Raw genomic sequence first — 21,135 nt, 5'->3', positions numbered from 1 at the left:
TCAAAGAATTAATTATACTGTTAATCTTTCAATAAATTATAGCTATTTGACAAGTGTCAAGATCAATGCTATCTTTGAGAAATAGTTTAAGTAAGGAGAGGATAAAAAAGTCTCAAGTTGTTGTGTTTGGTCAAAAGTATAGTGTTCTCATTTATTTGAATGTTCAATGATCTGATGGGGTAACATATACTCATCTCTTGGAAGTTTTCTCCGACTCCCAGCTCTCATGATCTCATTCGGGTTGTGTGATGCCTTATCAAGAGATTTATGCGATCGCCTTCTATGCAATAGCTGCACCATCTTCGTATTCGAGCCGCCTTTTCAAGTTTTCAACTCGAATCCTCCTTTGGTTTCAAGACTTTATTCATGATTTACGTCTTGAACCCCCCTTTGTTATTTTTTTTATCATGCATTAAAGATTTTAGAAAACTTTTTTTTTTTGTAAATAAAAGATTAATCTTGATAGGCGGGATGCAATATGAAGATAGTCTCTTCTGTTTAGAAATCCATATATGATTAGAAGAGACTTTTTAGGAACGTAATGTAGGCTATGACTCGCGGTTATGAAAGAAAGGGATAAAAGGCCCAAACATGTGTTTTAAGGGTATTTGAACCAAGGATCAATTAACTCTAATGCCTTCGATCTTGTTTTGCTCAATTTGGTTCTGCTTGTATATGTCTTTCTCTTAATGTTCTATGATCTTCGAATGAAATGATTCTAGAGTGATTGTTCTTGATCAATCTCACGGGTTGAAGCTTGATGTGTCCTTTGAGTCAAGGGACTCTTTGTCTTTGTACTTTTGTCTTCTTTTTCTTTTCTTTTTCTTTTGCTATTTTTCTTTGATTTTTCTTTGTACTATGCATCTGGTTCACCTTTCGGTATCTATTTTGAATCGATGTCTTCACTCATACGAGAAGCTTTCCTCAATCTTTCCCCCCAGTGTAGAGGGTGATCCTTGGTTAGGGTTGAATCAGAAGAAAACAAAATTCAGGCTCAAATGGGGACGCAAGGGATATATATTTTCTCCTATTATGAAGGGATAATGAAAGAAAGCCGTTCATCATTTCATACACAGAAGTCCTTGCAGAAGAGGTATCCCCATGGGATATATTTTCAGGATTAATTTTTTAGTTACATGAAATCAATGTAATTAATGCATGATAGAATTATTTTGAAATAATTTCTTTTTTTCTTCTTGCTCTCAGCATGCCTAAATTGTTTAAGCTCATCTTCAAAAAATTGATGCGAGATGCCCCACGTTGTCTTATTGCATGAAGGACCATGTTCAAGCGAACATCTTGTATTCAATGTTTGTAGGTCTTATTGGTAGAAAAATGTTGGTTTGGCGTTTAAGAAGACGATGGTGATTTTATTGGCTCAAAGAAAGGTGTGGGTATGACTTTTTGTGTATCGAAAGGATAAATGCAATGTTTCAATGTCACAAAGAATGTTTCAATGTCTCAAAATGAGGGAATGTCAAAATTTGGTTCTTAGGTAGTGACCATGAATTATTTCGGGTAAAAAAATCAATAGATTTAATTTTTGGTTTAGACAGAATAATAAAGGGTCTAATCTTTTCATATATCAAAAATCTATAATTCTTGAAGAATTAAGAGAATATTTAATTCATTCGATATTCAAAGAACTAAAGATTAAAACTTGTTCAATTTTCCACCTTAGAAGGCATCATAAGTTCAAACATTAAGATTAAAAATATTTAAGAAAATATTAAATGTAGAACAAAACTAGTTCAAACAAAATGATCTCTATGGATGCAAATGGTAGATGCAATGGCCCCATCCTTATTCGATTGTCCATGCCCCTGAATCCATCAGGTTCTAGATTTTGATCTTCAGTGCTTTACAATTCTCAGCAGAATGACTGGAGCTTCCTATGTGATATCAACATCATAGACCTCAAGAAACGGAGACTCTTTTATCAGATTGTCCTGGTAGACTCAACCCTGCAACCAGCCGAACAAGCTTCCATCGTGTTGATTTCAACTTCTTGCTTTTATTTTCAATGTAGTTAGGACCACTTCCTCAAATCCTCCATGAATTAACTCCATGTTTTTATGAAAATCCTTAAAAATGAAATGCATATACCAAATGCAAATATGCAAATGCAGATGCAAAAATATTGATCCCAACGATGAATATCATAGAATAATTTTCACCAAAAATAAAAGGTTTCACATTACAAGACAGTCTACTTTACAGACATGCCTTCGCCTAGATGGCTGAGTCTGAAGTGGATCACTACTTCATCTCGGATCTTCGTCCTCAAAAATGATGCCTCTCAATGCTTTGTAATCTAACTCGGTTGATGCCCCTGCGGTGTTGAAGTCAGTGTATCACTCTTTGGTGGTTTGCGTTGGTAGGATCGTAGATAAGAATCTACTGTTGGATGACTCATCAAATCAATAGATCGTCATTTTAGTCTGGAATGTTGCACGATCTTCGAGCTCACTGCTTCGTCTTAGATCTTTGTATTTGGAACTGATGCCCCTCAATGATCTTTGGATTACCCTTCGGATCAGTGGATCGTCATCTTGAATGTTTCACGGTCTTCGAGCATATCTCATTCTGGTACTCTGGCCTTCTTTTTAGCCCTCAGTTCATGTCTGTGTATGTGACTGCTTGATTGAAATTTTTTATCTCTTCTTGTGAAAGGTTTCTCATGAATATCCCCTTACGGATCAATATTCTTGCATTATATCATGACGATGCAATGCAATGCAAAGAAGGATGAAAAATGACACAAACAAAATAAATAATTTAGTGTATACAAACAAAAGAAAAGAAATTAGTTAGTAATGATAAGATAATTGATACAGATAAAAATGTTATTCAGAGATGAATATAACACCTACCCCGTCATGATATCTACCCGAACATGCTTTAATTAAATAACATTCCTACCTGGACATGCTTTCTACCCACAATGATTAATTCAAGAAAATAATTCTAACCGCATGGTATCTAGTTCGCATGTTATTATTCAACATAATTTAAAGCAAAAAGAAAAGGTTCAGAAACGTTCCTCCTTTGTGTACACCTATTTTGGGTACCTAATGACGGACAGAGGTTCGATATGCCTATACCTAGGGTGACCGTTCTACGGTTCACTATATGCATGGTTTAGGCTCTAACAAGAAAATAGGACTCGAATTGTCCTTAATATCGGTGCCCTCTTGGGCTGCCAGACCCTCGATCCTCACCCATTACAGGTTTTGAACGGAACGAGTTCAATTCGAGGGGATTCACTACCTTATACCCATACGAAGAATAAATCCCTACGAAGGTATAATGTATGTATCCCATGGGTTAATTGCTAAAACTCATACGAAGAATAAATTCTTACGAGAGTAAAGCAATCACCCTAACTAATTTGGATCGAAGCTCGTGTCTAGAGCTTATGTTATGCAAATGTATGTGATGTGTGTGAGGAGGAGCATACATACCTTTGACTCAAAACGAAAAAGATATAAAACTCGACAAAAACTTGGATCGATCTGAAAACAAAAATTCAAACGTTAGTATGACAGTTAAAAAATGAAGCAATTAAAAATTTCAATAAACGGATCATAAATTAACTAAAGACTCAAACTCATAATTTCGACCACAATGTGTAAGCGACTTTACAACTTGACTCTCATAAAGAAAGGTCCCCAGTGGAGTCGCCAAGCTGTCATAACCATTTTCCGTAAAACAAGTAAATATTATTTTAAAAAACGATTATGACTTTTAATTTGGAAAAAATGGTGATTTGGAATTAATTTGAATTAAATCGAAAGGGAGTCGCCATCGGCCTTTGGGTTAGGTAGGTCGGATACCTAAAAACGTATTTTAAAAACAATTTAAAGAAAAAATCGTTTTTAAGATAAAAATTGGTATGTGTTTACCAAAGATTTATTTAAACAGGTTCGTGAGTCTATTACGTGTAGGGAATGACTAACATCCCACAACGCCCAAAAATTGGTACTGTGTCGCTTACATATCGCCGTGATGGTGGAAACTATAAATCGCATCGACAATTAAAATGTAATCCATTTATTGAAATTTAATTAATTTACTTCGAATAAATTAATTACAGAAAATTCTTTAACTCGAAAAGAAATATTGAAATTAGTAATCCTCCATTGGAAAAACTAACTCGACTATTTCTTGTCAATAAAAGAATATTCTCTCATTGATAAATATGCGAATCGAATATAAATAAAATTAACGTTTGCATTCGAATAAAAGGAAATAAATAGTAAATTAAAAAACACACATTGCATCATTAAAATAAATTAATTAGTAAAAGAAAATGGATTTATTTTAAGTTCGTATTTGTTCGAATGTTGTATTGGATTATACCACTTCGATCGAGTGATACTTTCCACGCACGTTCTACAAATCGTTGTTCTTGAAAATGATTGAACAAATAAAAATATAGACAACTATATATTTTTACAAGTTAATCATATTAAATAACGTGGAACAAACATTGGTAATATATGTACATATATATACGAATATACAAAGGTAAAATAAATTTAATAAATTTATGTATATAGACATATATGATACGACATGCGTATGTAATGAAATAAAATAAAAATAAATAAATTTGTACATGCACAAATACATTTGGAACATAATATGTACATGAATAATATAACATGGGTTAAAATGTAAACATGCGAACATGGCAGACCATAACGCAAAATACATAAAATAACTAAACTTTATGAACAAGTGACTAAACTGTGTAAATTGAAACTACAATATCATAATCATAAAATAGAGAAACTAAATTAATCGATGGCTAGAATGAAACAGAACAAAACCAGTGGTCAACTGCAGAATAAACAGGAACTTAAAAGATTCAAACAGTAATTATACCAAATACCAAACAGTAACTAAAATATAAGAAATATAAATATCATGGCCAAATTCTAACATTCACAAGAAATGAATAACAAACAACCAATGACTAAATTGAAATAATCATAAATACTATGACCAAAGTTCAACATTAATAATAATAATAAAACAAACAAGCACCAGACCAAAATACAAATATTGAAACATTAAGGCTCGAACTAAAATGAAATAAATTTCATTTAATGACTAAATAATACGGTTACAAAGCATCAGGGACCAAAAGTGCCATTTACCCTTTATGCTAAAACACGTATGCCCAGACCCTTGGCAAAATGGCGTCATTTTGGCTACGCAATATAAGCCCAAAACCGAGCCTTTCTCCCTTCACTTCTCATTTTTTCTTGCTTTCAGAAAACAGAGGGAGAGGGAGAGTCTCAAACTCTCCCAACCCCCATCAACGGAGAAGGGAATCATCACCTCCGCCGCCGCCCCACGGCGACGCTTACGGTGGCCGGAGCGATCCAACCACCCTCAAAACATTCCTCCCGCCTCCCTCAACCCAAAAACCAAAACTATTTAGCCCAAAACAAACCCTAAATATCTAGATTTAAGGGTTTACCTCTCGAATATTCGAAAACTCCGATGACCCTTGAGATTCTGGCCGTTCGAACTCTGGTAAGCACCCTCTATCTCTCTCTATTTATTTATTTTTCTTTTCAAATGCCCTCCTTTTTTTTGTTCTCTTCTGTTTTTTTAAACCCCAAATCTCTCTCTTCCTTCCCCTCCGAATGTCCTTTTTCTTTGTTGCATGTTTCATTTATCAGTTCTTTGGATGAGATGATGATATCTAGGATGTAGGGCTTTGATTTCTCTGAGTATAGCTGAGTGAAAATCCCATATTTTTGGGATTTAGGGATTTTTATTTGGGGTTTGGATATGATTTCTCTGATTTGTAGCAGGAGTCGGTCACTATTTGCTGGATGTGAGCAGGAGGGATTGTTGGCAGCAACAGAGAGCGGTGACGGCGACGACAATATCATGATATCCCTAGGGTTAGGGTTTCATAAACCCTAGGGAACCGGGTCGGGTCGCTAATCGGGTCTGGATCATGGACGCTGGGCCGGGTTTGGGTTCCAAATGTTGGGTTTGGGTGTATCTAGGCTTGGGCTGCTTGCTGTAATATGGGTGTTGGGCTTAGCTAGTTGGGCTCCGGGAATTGGCCTGCAAAATATGTAATGTAAATTGTAAATAAAATAATAATAATAATAATAAAATAAATAATATAAATAAAATGAAAAAAAGACTCTGACAAAAACGGGTGTCTACATTGGTAATTTTGTAATTCAACCCTAACTCAATATTTAATTTAAAATTCAGCATACTAATAAATTTTCTCAATAATTTACCCAAATGATATTTCTACATTTAATAACTTGTAAACAAGTCCCCATTATATTAGGACCTTTCGAATTCTACTTCCAAATTTTACCAATTTTGCAATTTGGTTCCAAACAACTTTCCAATTTAATTTCCAGCATTTCAAATATTAAAAATCAACATTGAACCCTTCAAATGTTACATTCTTACAGTAATATCCCACAATTCCAAAAACTTGTAAACTAGCTCTTTTACACTTTCAAGGTTCCAAATTGATTCAAATCAATCTCCAATTCACATATAATTCTTCTAATAACATTTATAAACCGTAGGAAATTTTTCAACATCCCCCCAATTTCTTCCCTATGGCCGAATATTTCATGTCACCTAAGGGGAACTTTTTGTTCAATTTCAAGCATGAATTCAACCTCCTATGATCAAATTCATGCATTTCCAATCATCATAACATCAAATTGAATCAAAATCCCATCATTCTTACAAACCCTAACATGACCAAACCTTATATACACATGTACAATTAATTTTAATCATTATGCACGCTTTAAAAATAATCATCAACGTCAAAAACATAAAAATCCTTCATTAATTCTTCAAGATTAGCAAACCCTTCTTAAACCCTAATCATCAAATCTCAATACACAAATATCCTCACCAAGCAATATTGGTACCAAATGATAGAGAATTTCATGTAGATTAATTATCTATCTAATAGCTGAATTCAAAAATCAAGTGTATAACTTCAAAAATCAAAATAAAAATCTTACTTATTTTCACAAGAGAGTTTCGGCCAAGGTGAAGAACAAGCATGCCGAAACTAACCATATTTACATCAAAAGATGGTGGAGAGAGCCTCAGATTTTTGATCCAACTTACATTAAAAAAACTACCAGATTCGATCAACAATTTATGATGACAAGACTGCCTTGAGGAGGAGAAAAACTGGCATGCTTCCAAAATTGTAGGAATTTTCACCCTAGTTAAATCTAACATATCAATGGATTTTGAGAAACGAATGAGACGCACCGTTATGCTGCGTCTACATTAAATTTAAGTTTTTCGGGCAGAGGGGCAACCCAAGTATCGATGATAGGTCTACGAGAAATGCCAGGTTGAATGGTCAAGGCCGAAGGACACCTAATGAACTCATTGATGGACATGAAGGATTCAGGCCACCTACTTTTAACCCATGTGCCCATCCTTAGCAAGGCTAGATCAAGAATATATGCAGAATCTTGAGTGCAAACTTTGCGCTTCAGTAATTCAGATCGAACAGGGATTTGATCTTGAATAGCTCTCCACGTGAACGACTCCACTTTAGGAGGAGCTAAACCCCACAAAACCAGCTTTCACAATCTGTCCGCATTGGCACCAACAACTGAGATTAATTTACAGTAAGACTTGGATGAGTAGCAGCCTGACGAAGCTCCACTCCACCTTATACAATCCCTACTTACAGAATTTCTAGTTGCATTGGTAATAGAGTTCATAAATCCTTCCCAATACTCGATCTCCCAATCAAACAAGCGTCTACGAAGTTGAATATTTCACTCCCATACTTCATTGACATTGTTACCAAACTCACAGACCTTGCCTTCCTTTTTTACAGTATGGGCAAACATTCGGAGGAAAGAGGCCTTAAGTGACGAGACTCCAGTCCAAAGGTCCAACCATAAATCAATTGACCTTCTATCACCAAGAATGACATGTAAGTTAGACGTGAAACCATCTTCAGACTTTAATAAGGGACGGGTAATATTCCTCCAAATCCACGAGGCGTTCCTACCTTGGATTTGGCTAGGCACAAGACACCTCGAGTCGTTTTCTGTTTTAGCATCAATCACTCTCCTTCAAAGGCTATTAGATTCAGTTCCATATTTCCATATCCACTTATTGAGGAAAGACCGAGTGCGAAGATTTACATCGTAGAAGCCGAGTCCACCGTATTCTTTAGGTCTGACAATGTTCTCCCATCTTACCCAATGAATTGATCATCTGGTGGAGGAACCCCAAATAAACCTTGCAACCATCTTATTTAGTTTTGATGCAATTGCAGCCAATAATTGATATAATGAAATAAAATACACCGACAGGTTTGATAACACCGATCTCACCAAAGTCAACCGACCACGAAAGGTAAACATCTTCCATTTCCATCCATCAAGCCTTGACTGAAATTTGTCAATGATAAGCTGTTACATGATTTTAGAATTACAACAATGACCCAGGGGAAGCCCGAGATAATACGACGATAGTGAATCAATACCACACTTAATCGATTCTGCCCAATTGGTCAAAGAGCTGCCTTCCACATTAGTTTCGAACATCTTGATCTTTTTCGTATTTAATTTCAATCCTGATGCAACCTCGAAGACTCTTAATACTCTCTTGATGTTTGTAACATAAGATTTAGATGCCTCTACGAACAAAACAAGATCGTCCGCGAACTACAGGTGTGACACAATTAATCTATCGGAACCCACATACACTCCATTAAGTAAGCTAATTTCAGAAGACTTGCGGATTAAAGAACTGAATGCTTCACCTATTAAGTTGAACAAAAAAGGGGAAAGGGGACATCCTTGTCGTAGTCCGCTTTTAGTGTCGAACCTATCAGACGGAGAACATAGAGAATGAAGATGTAGATACACACAAATTGACCCACTTACGCTACTTAGATCCAAATCCCAACTTCTAAAGAATAAGGTCTAGAAACGACCAATCTACTCAATCATACGTCTTTTTGAAGTCCGCTTTGACACAATTGTTTCGTCTTAGATAAGCTCATTTGTAATTAGAGCGCAATCAGTGATCTGCTTTGCCAGAAGTGAAAGTAAATTGAGTTTCTCTGACGACCTTATTTATACAACCCGTTAATCTTCTAGATAAAACACGAGTTAGAATTTTATACGGGCTCCTCATAAAGCTGATCGAACTAAGTCTTCAATTCCCTCTAAAGAAGATACCTTAAGAATAAGGGTTATAAACGAATGGTTGATTGATTTGTCTATCATTTTCCTTCAATAAAAAAAAGAAGCCATCACTTCACTTTTGAGTACAAACCAAAATTTCTAGTACCAAATCACAAAGTAATTGATTAAATTAAAAAATAAAATTTTATTCGATTCATCTTCTTATAAAAAATTTACAATATTAATGTTCACCTTTAATTACTCTTACGTTTTTTTTTCTTTTCAAAATGATATAATATCTTATCCTGGTGCTAGTCTTGGTCAAGGTCAGGTGCGTAGTTATAGAGTCGCAGGCACGTCTTATTTCTTTTAAATTTGCTTCGAGTTCTTTTAATAAAGGGTAAACTACATCTAATATCATTGAACTTTCAATAGTATATAATTTATATAATTTAACATTTAATCATTTTAATTATACCATTAAACTTTGATTTAACTTTAATTATGTCATTAAAATCTAAATAGTATGATGATATAAACAAGACAATATTATTTCATTGCGACTATTGCAATCACTATCCATTTTGAATTGCCTTTTGCAACAAAATCAATATCAAAACGTTCATATTTCAATCCTCTTTCTTCTCTTAGTATTGATTTATCATGAAACTCACTCAAAATCGATGAAATTAAACAAAAAATATTATTATTAAGAGTTTATTTCTTAGATTTAAGAGATTTGAGGCATTTGTTCGAAATTTGAACGGTAAAAAGTATTTTCAAAAAGATAAACAATATATTTCAAAACTAGACCCAACGTGTTAATTCTTTCAATTTTTGAAAATTATCAAATTTTAATATTTAGTGTTTTGTAATCATTCAAATTCAATTAGTCGGATAGGAACATAATTCATGACTGAAATTTTCAAATGAAGAACGGAATCCCATCAAACTTAATGACACTTTTAATTTATTTTATCTAATAGTGCAAGCAATCAATTAATACCGAAAAACTTTATTCGGACAAATAAGTAGGTAATGCGTAACTCGTCATTTAAAAGACATGGTCAAGTTTTACAAATGGTACCTATATTATTTGTTTTCTTACAATTTGACCTAAAAGATGGTTAGCTTTTTAATTTGTAAAGGACAGCGGTCAATCAATTTTGGGTCCCTTTAGGAAGTTTCCATGCAATTTCCTTCCACCGAATTCATACGTTTATATATTGATATCTCATCTTCTACCTTTCACTGCAATTTCCCTAAACCACTCCCAAAAAAAAATATCTTTCATGGCTTTTACCTTTATTTATGCTCTTCGATCTTCGCCAATTGCTCCCCTTTGAAACTAAATGGCAACCTCTAAAGTTTCCAAGGCTTCCAAATGGTTCTCAAACATGACCCTTAGGTTAAGCCTTCACCGCCGTCTGTCCAAGTCTAGCTCAACCCTTACCTCTCCCGGATCGTCACCGTCGCCTTCTCGTAAAACCCCGAAAAGGCCTCATGAGGAGATGAAAGAAGTGTTTCGCTATTTCGACGGCGACGAGGACTGGAAAATCTCGGTTCATGAACTTAGGGCATACTTCGGGTCCATCGGAGAGTACATGTCACATGAAGATGCTCAGCTGGATATCAAAGAAGTCGATTCTGACGGGGATAGCATGTTGGACTATCAAGACTTTTTGAACATGATGAAAGTAGAAAACGGCTACGACGACGATCTGAAGAAGGCGTTCGAGATGCTCGAGTTCAAGAAAGGTTCGGGTTGCATAACTCCGAAAGGGTTGCAAACGATGTTGAATCGCCTTGGGGACGTGAAGTCTTATGAGGAGTGTGTTGCAATGATTCGGGTTTATTATATCGACGGTAACGGGGTGCTTGATTTTCATGAGTTTCACCAAATGATGGCTTAATTCAATAGTGTACGTACGTTCATGCCTTTAATTAAGCAATATATTATCCCTCAGATTCGCAAGGCCATTGCATGTAATATAAATACATCTGCACAAGAATCTGTGCCCTAACCAGCAAAGTACATACGAATTTAGGTGTAGAGCATAGAGCAATTAAATAATCAATGGCCCTCTTTGTTCTTAGACAATGTGAGGTTGCAAAGTTGAACACTTTTATTTGTACAAGAAATAGCACATATTCTCGTCAACCCAACAGCTAATAATACAAAAGGGAGTTGAAATTTGAAAATAAATTAAATAAGGGTTAACTATATTGATGATCTTTTTGTTTTTGGTATGAATTACTTTGATTATCGATTTTGGAAAAAAATAATATTTTGGTTATTTACATTATTAAATTATTATATTTTAGTTACTAGACCTTTAGCTCCCTTTAATTCAAAAGATTAATTTTTAATTTAATTCTAAGGTTTTTAAAACTTTATTTGTTCCCATCCTTTTATAACAAAAACAAAGGGAAAAAATAAACTCATTTTTTCTCCTAATTGACTTTTCTCCTAAGTCAAGTTGAACAGTCTACGTAAAAAGACTTAAAAAATACGAAAGCAAACATATCTTTGAAAGTAAAATGCCTCACACACAAGAACAAGAGAATTTGAGAGAATACTTAACTTTATTCCTCAAAACTGATGTGAAAAATGAGGCGGGAGTAGACCTCTATTTATAATTGAAACTTCCTACATCCAACGGGTGAAATTGAATACAATCAATGTCTAAGATTAAAAGGAAATCTAGTTAAATCTTTACATTATCTTTATTTTAAATTCAAATAAAAAGGTAAACAAATAATAATAAATAAATAAATAAGGAATGACTTTTTCAAATTAGGTCACTTCAGCTAAAGTGATCCAGGATATTCTTGAGACTCCTTTAGTGGCCCAAGATGATCTTAGTGATGTCTTGATTAGTTCAGCCCGCACTTGTCTCGGTCACGAACTAGCGGTTTGTGACATTATACTCTATCTACTTTATGATGTTATGCGTGGAAGTAGAACAGATAAAACAAGACCATTGGAGTGGTAACACGAGCGCACATGACAACCCAAAGACGAGGGCTAGTTAAATGAACTAATGCGAAGGTATGTTGGAACTGAAGGGTAGAGCTTTGGTTGGCCATAAATTAGGAATGTTGGAGACGTTGGGTAGAAGGTAAGCAGAAGCACACATCCTCTAACCATAACCCTAACCATCGTCTTTGATATTATTATTGTCGTCGTCGATGGCGGATTTAAAAATATTTTTCACGGTAGACCCATATATATTAATAACATAATGTTTTTCAAAAGAGACAAACACAAATAAAATTTCAGGATGAATACATTCAATGAAATTGAAAACTAATATAAAGAAATTTAAATTTCAAAATGGATACATATCCATTTTGAAATATATATAAATCTGCATTGGATGTCGTCAATCATCGCAGCATGTCCCTTATCTAAATCTCCATTCATTCACATTCTCGCTGTCTTTCGTTAAACTTCTAATCTTAATAGTACCTCAACTTCCTTTGTTTCATCACGTCGTATGTGACAACAAGATACATCAAACAAAGTCATTATTGTAACAACACAACCGTGCACGACGACCTAAAGGCGAGGATGTTGGCTGGGCACATTAAATGGTTATTACAAGAGGAGAATCGTTTAAAATACATGCCATTTTATCACATAAAAAGGGTAAATTATACCCAAGGTCATTTAATTATGAGTTCTATAATAAACGTGTTACTTTTCTTTTTAAGAATTACAAATAGATCATTTAATTAAAATATTATTATAAATGACCTGATATAATAATAGTTTTAATTCGTAAAACTTATATTGTCTATTAATTTGGTTGTAATTCAAAATAATTTAAGAAATTTAACTTTTCATATATAAAAGAAATCATCATTTCAGTCTTGTTTTTCTCCCATAAATTTAAATTATTTTTCTATCACTTTTCTGGTATAATAATAGTTTAAATAGTAACTTATTGTTGTTTTGTGGTAGAATACAATTATGCAATTATTGTTTTGATCCGATAGACTCACTTGCTTTGATAATATCATAAAAGAGACTAAATTGATAAAAAAAATTAAATACGAAACTTTATTCAATTATTTTGATTCATGACAAAACTAATAAAATGTACAAGTTGTGTGGACTAAAAATATTATTACATCATATCACTTTAGAGTTTCCTTTCAATTTTAAGAACAAAATAATATGTTTATAATAATATTTTATTTGAGTGACATTATCGTAACTTTTAAAAGAAAAGTGTCATATTTGTTATTAAACCCATAAGTGTCATTGAGTGTAATTTACCCCCAAAAAATGGGAAACAATCAATAGGCTAGCTTTGGGTCATGGCTTTTCGCTATGACAAAAGTACAAACACTTGGCCTGCATGCAGGGACGGATACTGAACATCATAAAATTTTAAAAAAAATATTTAAAATATATAAGAATTTAAAATTTTTAGCCGGCCCCTCTAAGTCTATCCTTACCTGCATGAGAGGTTTTTGACAAACGCATCTCATAAAAGTTTCGAGGGGTCGTTGAAGTTCCTAGAGTCTGCTTAAAATGTGTATCCAATGGCTGGGTCGCGCCAAAATACGGGCTCCTTTGAAATTGTAATGGCAGCCTCTTCCATTTGCAATAGCAGTGGTAGCAGTTAGAGGCTCAAAACTCAAAAGTCGGCGGCTTAATCTTGCTGTTTAGGAAAAGAAAAGAAAAAGATGCGTACGAGGTAAAATGTATATTACATGTATTTGTATTATTCTATTTCTTATGGTTTAATAATATTCAAGTACAGTGTAATAACTAGCAACATACCGTGAGGAGAAAATTACAATAGTCGCAAATGAACCTATTTTCATTTGCTTATTCAGTTCTATCATGTAATTAATTCTGTATTTTTTGTTTCTTTCAATGTTTAATATTTTAATTGACAGGAATCCGGTTCTCAAATGGTTATAGTTCGCTTTCGTTAATCAGAAAGGGAAGCTTCCTGATTTCTAGGAGTGTTCATTCGGTTAAAACAATGGCTGACCGAACCAAAATATCCTTAACCGAATTAACCATTTTTTTTAAAGTATTAATTGAACCGAATAAATTTCGATTAATTCGGTTAATTTTCGAATTAACCAAATTTTTTTAGAATTTCAAAATTTAATATTTTTTAATTAAAAATAATAATTTACAATTAATTTAAATAATATATAATTATAAATAATATCTAATTAATTTGATTCAAACATTTTACATTTAGTATTGAGATTGTTTTAATTAATTAATATTGATTTGTGTTTTAAATGTGTTTTAAATAGATTAGGCCGATTAAATCTCTTAATATAATTATATATTTAAAGGTTAATTCTATTAATTCGATTAATTAACCGACTTCGAATCGAATTAACCGTTAATCGAATTTCAAAAAAATCCTTAATCGTTCTCCGACCGAACTAATTCAGTAACCGACCGAATTAACCGAACTAATTAGATTCAATCGGTTAATTCGATTCAAACCGAATTTTGGACACCCCTACCTACCTACCTACCTACCTACCTACCTACCTACCTACCTACCTACCTACCTACCTACCTACCTACCTACCTACCTACCTACCTACCTACCTAGTTCCTGTAATATGAATATGATCGACTGTTCTTTGAAGACCGTACTTGTTCACTGCTTGATGACCTAACCTGAATCCCTCTCCGTAAGCCGCGGATGAATCTAACTCGATCTGCTGCTTAAAAAAGCCACCAAGTTTCTTCTCAAAATCGGAGCGCTTGCCTTTCTTTTACTACGTAGACGATGTTGACGATGATGAAGACGAAGATGACGAGGAGGATGAAGCTGCATCACTTTCCGATGCAGCGTAGATCTCAGAGTCCAACCACATATGTGCCAAAACCTGACATATTCCTTCTTCGACTTCAGGACTCAGATTCGGATAACCTGTCAAAGTTCCCGCTTTGATAATAGTTCATTCAATAACATTAAAAGAATTGCAAGCATCGATAATAAACTTATAGAACAGATAAACACCTTTAAGCCTAAGCCAAGCGTGCATCATCTCATGAGCCAGGATAGATCCTGTCAGCAGCCTGTATATACAGAAAAAGAGAGAGAGAGAGAGAGAGAGAGAGAGAGAGAGAGATTTTTCCTTTTTCAGCCAACTATATCGTAGGTAAAAATAACAAAAATACAAAACCCATCTCCCTCTCTAACAAAAAAAAATATACAAAAATACAGCACTGGAAGGAATTCAAGGAAACGCGAGATGATACCTAGGAAGACCATACAAAATGAGAATTGCCGTTACTTCACATCGACGAATTAGCCAGTGAGGCTCAGTAATCATGTCTATGAACCGATAGCCTGCTCCAATCCTTGGCCTCCTCAAGACCTGGTAACCGGACTCAAATAAACGTGTAAATCTAGTTAAACATCAGGGCATCTTGATAAAACTGCAATACCGGAGTTGAGAAGAATACGGGAGGAAATTTCATACAGTGGTAACTGTCTGTTCTTCGGACAAGCAGAGGCCTCTAGTTTCAAGTAAGTGATGATGGTCCTGTCCAAAGGTAAAATGTTATTTTAAACAAGACTTAAGGTAATTTCTTCTGAGAGGTAAAACTTTTCATGTTTAACCCTTACATTCTTTTCGCCCTCCATGTCGTCGTTAGCTTGCCTCTCAACAAGAAGTAGAGGAACCTGTTGTTCTATTTTCATATTTAATCCTTCATAAAATTCTTGGATTTCAAGGTAAAGAGGCCAGCATTCATGAGTGTCCATAATTGCAGAATCTAGACACTCTAAGCACAACTTCCGACCGTCATCAAGTGATAAATATTTTGTATCAGCCGGCTGCAACCAATACAAGGGTTTGTTATGATATATTTATTGTGTAACTACAAAAGGATTCCATTGCCTTCTCTTTGTTCCATTTCTAAAAGAAAAAGGATCATTCTTTCAACTCACCTACATTCTTTCACAACTACAACAGCGAGGAGTGCCATCACGCTCATTTGAGGGGCAGTACTTTTGCATCCAGCAGGGATGTGCCCTGTACTCGATTAGACCTGCTGGATTTGTCGGTATCTGTCGAAAGAAACGATGTCGGCAACTAACTACTACCATGGGCAGAGAAGAAAAATTAACTAAATGTCCAACAGGTTAATGCTTAAACTAGATAACACATGGTCCTAAACTTGAAAAAAAAAGGCCTCCAAAATATCATTTATCTTAAAATTCCAATAATAACACATGAACTGTGGTTTAGTCATGAACCAGCTTACAGCAGTCAACAATACATATAAGAACAGCCCATCGGAAGTTTATTCAGATTCAGAAGCCTATGATGGGCTAATAGATATGTTTAAAATTGTCACTTCAGAATAGTTGGCATATGCTGGAATTAGTCTTGAATTAGGTTAAAGAAACCCAGCATTCCTGTTGGCCTACCTCATCGATTTATTCGACTTACTAATCCCAATATTTGATTAAAAAGAACCCCAATCAACACTTCCTACAACTACTGATGAATCATCTAGTTAATGATTAGAATTAGATGCGCAGCCAGTTAGCTTCACATTTATATTGATAACGAGATCAGATACGAAAACAAGGAAGTTTATTCAGATTCAGAAGCCTATGATGGGCTAATAGATATGTTTAAAATTGTCACTTCAGAATAGTTGGCATATGCTGGAATTAGTCTTGAATTAGGTTAAAGAAACCCAGCATTCCTGTTGGCCTACCTCATCGATTTATTCGATTTACTAATCACAATATTTGATTAAAAAGAACCCCAATCAACACTTCCTACTTCAACTACTGATGAATCATCTAGTTAATGATTAGAATTAGATGCACAGCCAGTCAGCTTCACATTTATATTAGATAACGAGATCAGATACGAAAACAAGCTTACGAAAAATAAATAAGGTTGATAACACCCTGAGATGGGTTTAGCACCTACGAATTTCCTGCAAACATCACATTTTGGATGATGTTGCTCTTTATAGCAGGATTTATGAAAAGGACGATTCCCTGAAACTGAAAACTATACCAGAAAATAAACTTTAAGATTAGGTTATATACAAAATACACGCCTAGAAAGTAAGATAATGAATATAGGTAAATTAGATGACATATATTATAGACCTCATAATCATTAATTGGCTGGTTGCAAGCATGACAGCGGTTCTGGATGCCAAACAGAACCCATGCAACTAAGATATCGTCCTTGACCAATCTCACTGTGGCAACCGGCACGGGTTCTGCAAGCAGCATCATTTTGTAAACTAGGTCAGGTTTCACATGTGTTATAATATAAGGAAATTAACTGAAGAAGTGGGAAAGAATAAAAAAGGTAATGAAAGAGAAATCTGATTATTGAATTTAGGATATTACAGTAGTTTAAATAAACTGAGTTGCTGACTTCTAATAGAAGTTATATCGTTTTTATATATTTGCGAGCGGTGTCTGCAATTTTGTAATGTTATATGGATGTATTACACTAACAATTTAGGAATCTTTAGATTGAACAGAGTATACCACCCCACTACAGCAACAAGGGAGAAATTATTCATACATTATCCGTTTTATGCCAACCAAAGTTGAACCTTAATTACCCATTTTATTCCAACAGAAAATCAAATTTTGCATTAAGTTCTCTATGGAGTGGAAAGTTGGTTAAAACCGTGTTTTACTAGGTTTGATATTGATGTCTACAAGTAAGAACAAAGCAGTTATTACGACTTTCTCAACAATGCATTTAGTGTAGATTAGCTTCCTTCTTCTACATTAGTCAAGTTCACAATCCATAAGACTATAATTCAAAAAAGTTGATTACGAGTAATTACCTGTAACTAGCTGAGAGGAAGGTATAAGGTGAAAATAAACCCCCATGATCATAACGAGGTGGAGACTCCACATTCAAACTTTCTTGAATTGCCTTAGCAAGCTGTTCATCTTCTTCCAATTGAACTTTTGCACGATCTTCATCTTCCTCCAGTTGAACTTTGGCATATCGGTCATCCTCTTCCTCGACATGAACTTTAGCATATCTTTCCTCTTCCTCATCCTCATGAGCTGCAGCATGTTTTCCGTCCTCATCCTCTAGATGACCTTCATCAATTGTCACACCATCATTTGATTCATCCTCCGGTTCAGATTCATCTTCTACCAAGCGAATGGGAAACATGAGAGCAGATACACGGATAAACTTCTAACACATTAAAAAGCAGGAACAAAGTTGAAAACTACCCTCGAATCCTGACACACAAACCTATGAAGAGAACTTTTATCCCTTTGATTCTCTGTTTTTCTATACGGCCTGACCCTTGGAAGGAGAATTGAAGAGTTCTATTACTTGTTTTGGATATTGGTTAAGTGGGGATCATCTCGCACATTCAGAACAAGTTCAGCATGATAAAATGGAGCCAATCTAAAATTTGTCAGATTGGGCAATTTTCTTACAGCAAAGTTTAGCACAAAAAGCTTTTTTTCAAAGCAGTTTACATTTGCATTATCAGCGCTTTAAAAATGCAACCATACCTATTACTTTCTTGCCTTTTTGATCTACTTCAGAAAGTGAAAGTGCAATGGCACAATCAACTTCATCTTTGTCAAAACCATCTGAACCTTCTTGCATCAAATTTTCCCAGCAACGACTAACAGAGTTAACACTAGAAAAAAAAACCCATAGGAAAGAATGAATGAAACAGGAACACGCAGATTGCATACTTTAGTTTGTGAATCATAACATTACACTCATAGATGAAGGTGTTACAATTAAATCTTATCATTATTATAAGAATCAATGATATCCTAACACAAGCAACAAGTGAATACTTATAAAGAGCATAGCATCACCGTTGAACGGCGAGGCTCGTCCCAAGTTCTATCAGCTTCATATCTCCCATGATATCGCCCTTTATTACTTGAACCTTTAAGAATCTTGGTCAGCCAACCATTACTTGAAATGCTATTTGCTAACTAGCCGGCAGTCTTTTGCCTGCAACACCAACTAATCCAATTAGGAAAACAGAAACGATTTGAAAATAAAAAATGGAGTTGCAATTATAGCTAATCATCAGGAATTATAAAAAGAGAAAAACCCATAATTAGAAAACAGTACCTGTTTACAGCGTTAGATATGATTCTTATGGGATATTTATAGGAATTCCCACTTTGGGAGGCATTATCGCAATTGACTGTCAAGGCTATTGAATTATGGTTGGTTGTCCCTTTTTCCCATATATATGGGATAAGGGGAGGTAAGATAGTAGGCTACCCCAACACTAGGTTGAGAGCAGCTTCCGTAAGAGACCTCCCAATTATGAAATACCTCCGTAAGACTCGATCCCACGACCTCAAGATTAAGAACCAGTTAATGACAGTACCAGTTTTAACCCTAATAATAAAACTCAAAACCATTGAAGAAATTGACTGAAGTACAACATGAATTTCCCAAATCCAAACTCATAAAATAATTTCCCAGAATTTCACACAGGTGTGGCTCTCTGTGGCCTTAAAATTGCCTCATCTCCTCTGTTTTGAAAACCGGACCAGACTGACCGGTTCAACCGGGAATCGTTGCTTAATCCGGTTCAATCTAAACCGGTTGAACCGCTATTAGTGAATCGACCAGAACCGCTGAACCGTTCGAACCGGACCGGCTGAAAATCAGAAAAAACCAGGATTTTTTGTTTTTTTTAAAAAAAATTAAACCAAACAACGTCGTTTGTTAAACGAGCCAAGTCGAACTCGAGTATTGCTGAGCTCGACTCGAACTTGAAAACTTTAAAAGTAAGCTAAACTCAACTCAAACTCACAAGCTAAAAATTATCAAGTTCAACTCAAACTCGAAATATAATATTGAAACTTGAACTCAAAAAGGCTTGAACTCAAAAAAAATTTAGAAGCTCGATTGAAGCCTAAAATTCGAGCTTGATTGAAGTGAAAGAATAGTTCACTCAATGCTCACCAAAAGGCTCCATGATTTTGAATGTCAAATTACCTCTATTATTTATAGAAGTTAGTTGTGATGCGCTTCTATGTTTCTTAATAATGTGAGATTGTTTTGTTCTCATATTTTTACTCTTTAGACTTTTGGGACGCTATTCTATGTTTCTTAGCCATGTGGGATTATTTTTTAAAAAAAAATTAAACCAAACAATATCATTTTGTTATGATTTTTTTAACCCAAAATTTATTTTTTAATTATAGTTATATAATTATATTTATTATTTAATATGTTTTACCTTAAATATTATGTTGTAGTTAATTTGAATTATTTTGTTTCACTTGATTTTATGGTTTTTAACTTATATATGTTATGACTTGTGATATAAAAAATTATTTTTTTATTAAATATTTTTGGTATTTTTATTTAATTTTTTAAATAATTATGACGTTGTCCGATTCTTTCGACCGGTCGAACCGGTTTGACCGATTGAACCAGTGAACCGATAACATGACCGGTTCGCTAACCGGTCCGGTTCCGAAAACCATGCTCATCTCATTTTCATATCAATATGAAAGCAATCAAAACAACGAGAATCAATATCAAATGAAGAAAACAAATCATATCTAAAAGTACTGGAAATCAAAATGATATCAAAACAGTAGGAGATGGAGTGAATAAAGAAAAGGTTAAAAAGAATCAAAGACTAACCAGAAAAAGAGTGAAGAATTTGCAGAAACATAAAGAATCTGATAAATCTATTATCAGAAACAGCACGAAATTATGGGAGACAAAAGGATATTCCAAATAAGACCCTTAATTGCCATCATCCCAAAAAGAAAAAGGAGAAAAAAAAACAAACCTTTCTTTTCTTACAGTGTGACAAACCAAAAAAAAAAGTGTCAAATAACCAATTACTAGAGGAAGATAAGGTATATAAAAAGATAAAAGCAGACAGAGATTGAATTAAAAAGAAAGGTTGAATTACTAAGCTGGGTTGGGAAATTGAAAATAG

At 34.4% G+C, this 21,135-nt stretch overlaps 1 protein-coding gene and 1 pseudogene across 1 annotated transcript; one reads left to right on the top strand and one right to left on the bottom strand.

Annotated features, from left to right (window-relative positions):
* The first annotated feature begins 10,350 nt into the window (after positions 1–10,350).
* Positions 10,351–11,159, top strand: LOC120127182 (probable calcium-binding protein CML41). The gene has a single exon (XM_039145167.1). It carries the CDS (start codon positions 10,532–10,534, stop codon positions 11,090–11,092), a length of 561 nt encoding a protein of 186 aa, XP_039001098.1. The 5' UTR covers positions 10,351–10,531; the 3' UTR covers positions 11,093–11,159.
* A 3,612-nt stretch (positions 11,160–14,771) lies between these two features.
* Positions 14,772–19,356, bottom strand: LOC120126797 (annotated as a pseudogene).
* Positions 19,357–21,135: the final 1,779 nt, after the last annotated feature.

The sequence above is a fragment of the Hibiscus syriacus genome, unplaced genomic scaffold (genome assembly GCF_006381635.1).
Source record: "Hibiscus syriacus cultivar Baekdansim isolate YM2019G1 unplaced genomic scaffold, ASM638163v2 tig00110462_pilon, whole genome shotgun sequence".
Classification (NCBI taxonomy): domain Eukaryota; kingdom Viridiplantae; phylum Streptophyta; class Magnoliopsida; order Malvales; family Malvaceae; genus Hibiscus; species Hibiscus syriacus.
The sequence above is the reverse complement of the archived record's forward strand: the minus strand, read 5'-3'. Positions and strand labels throughout refer to the sequence as shown.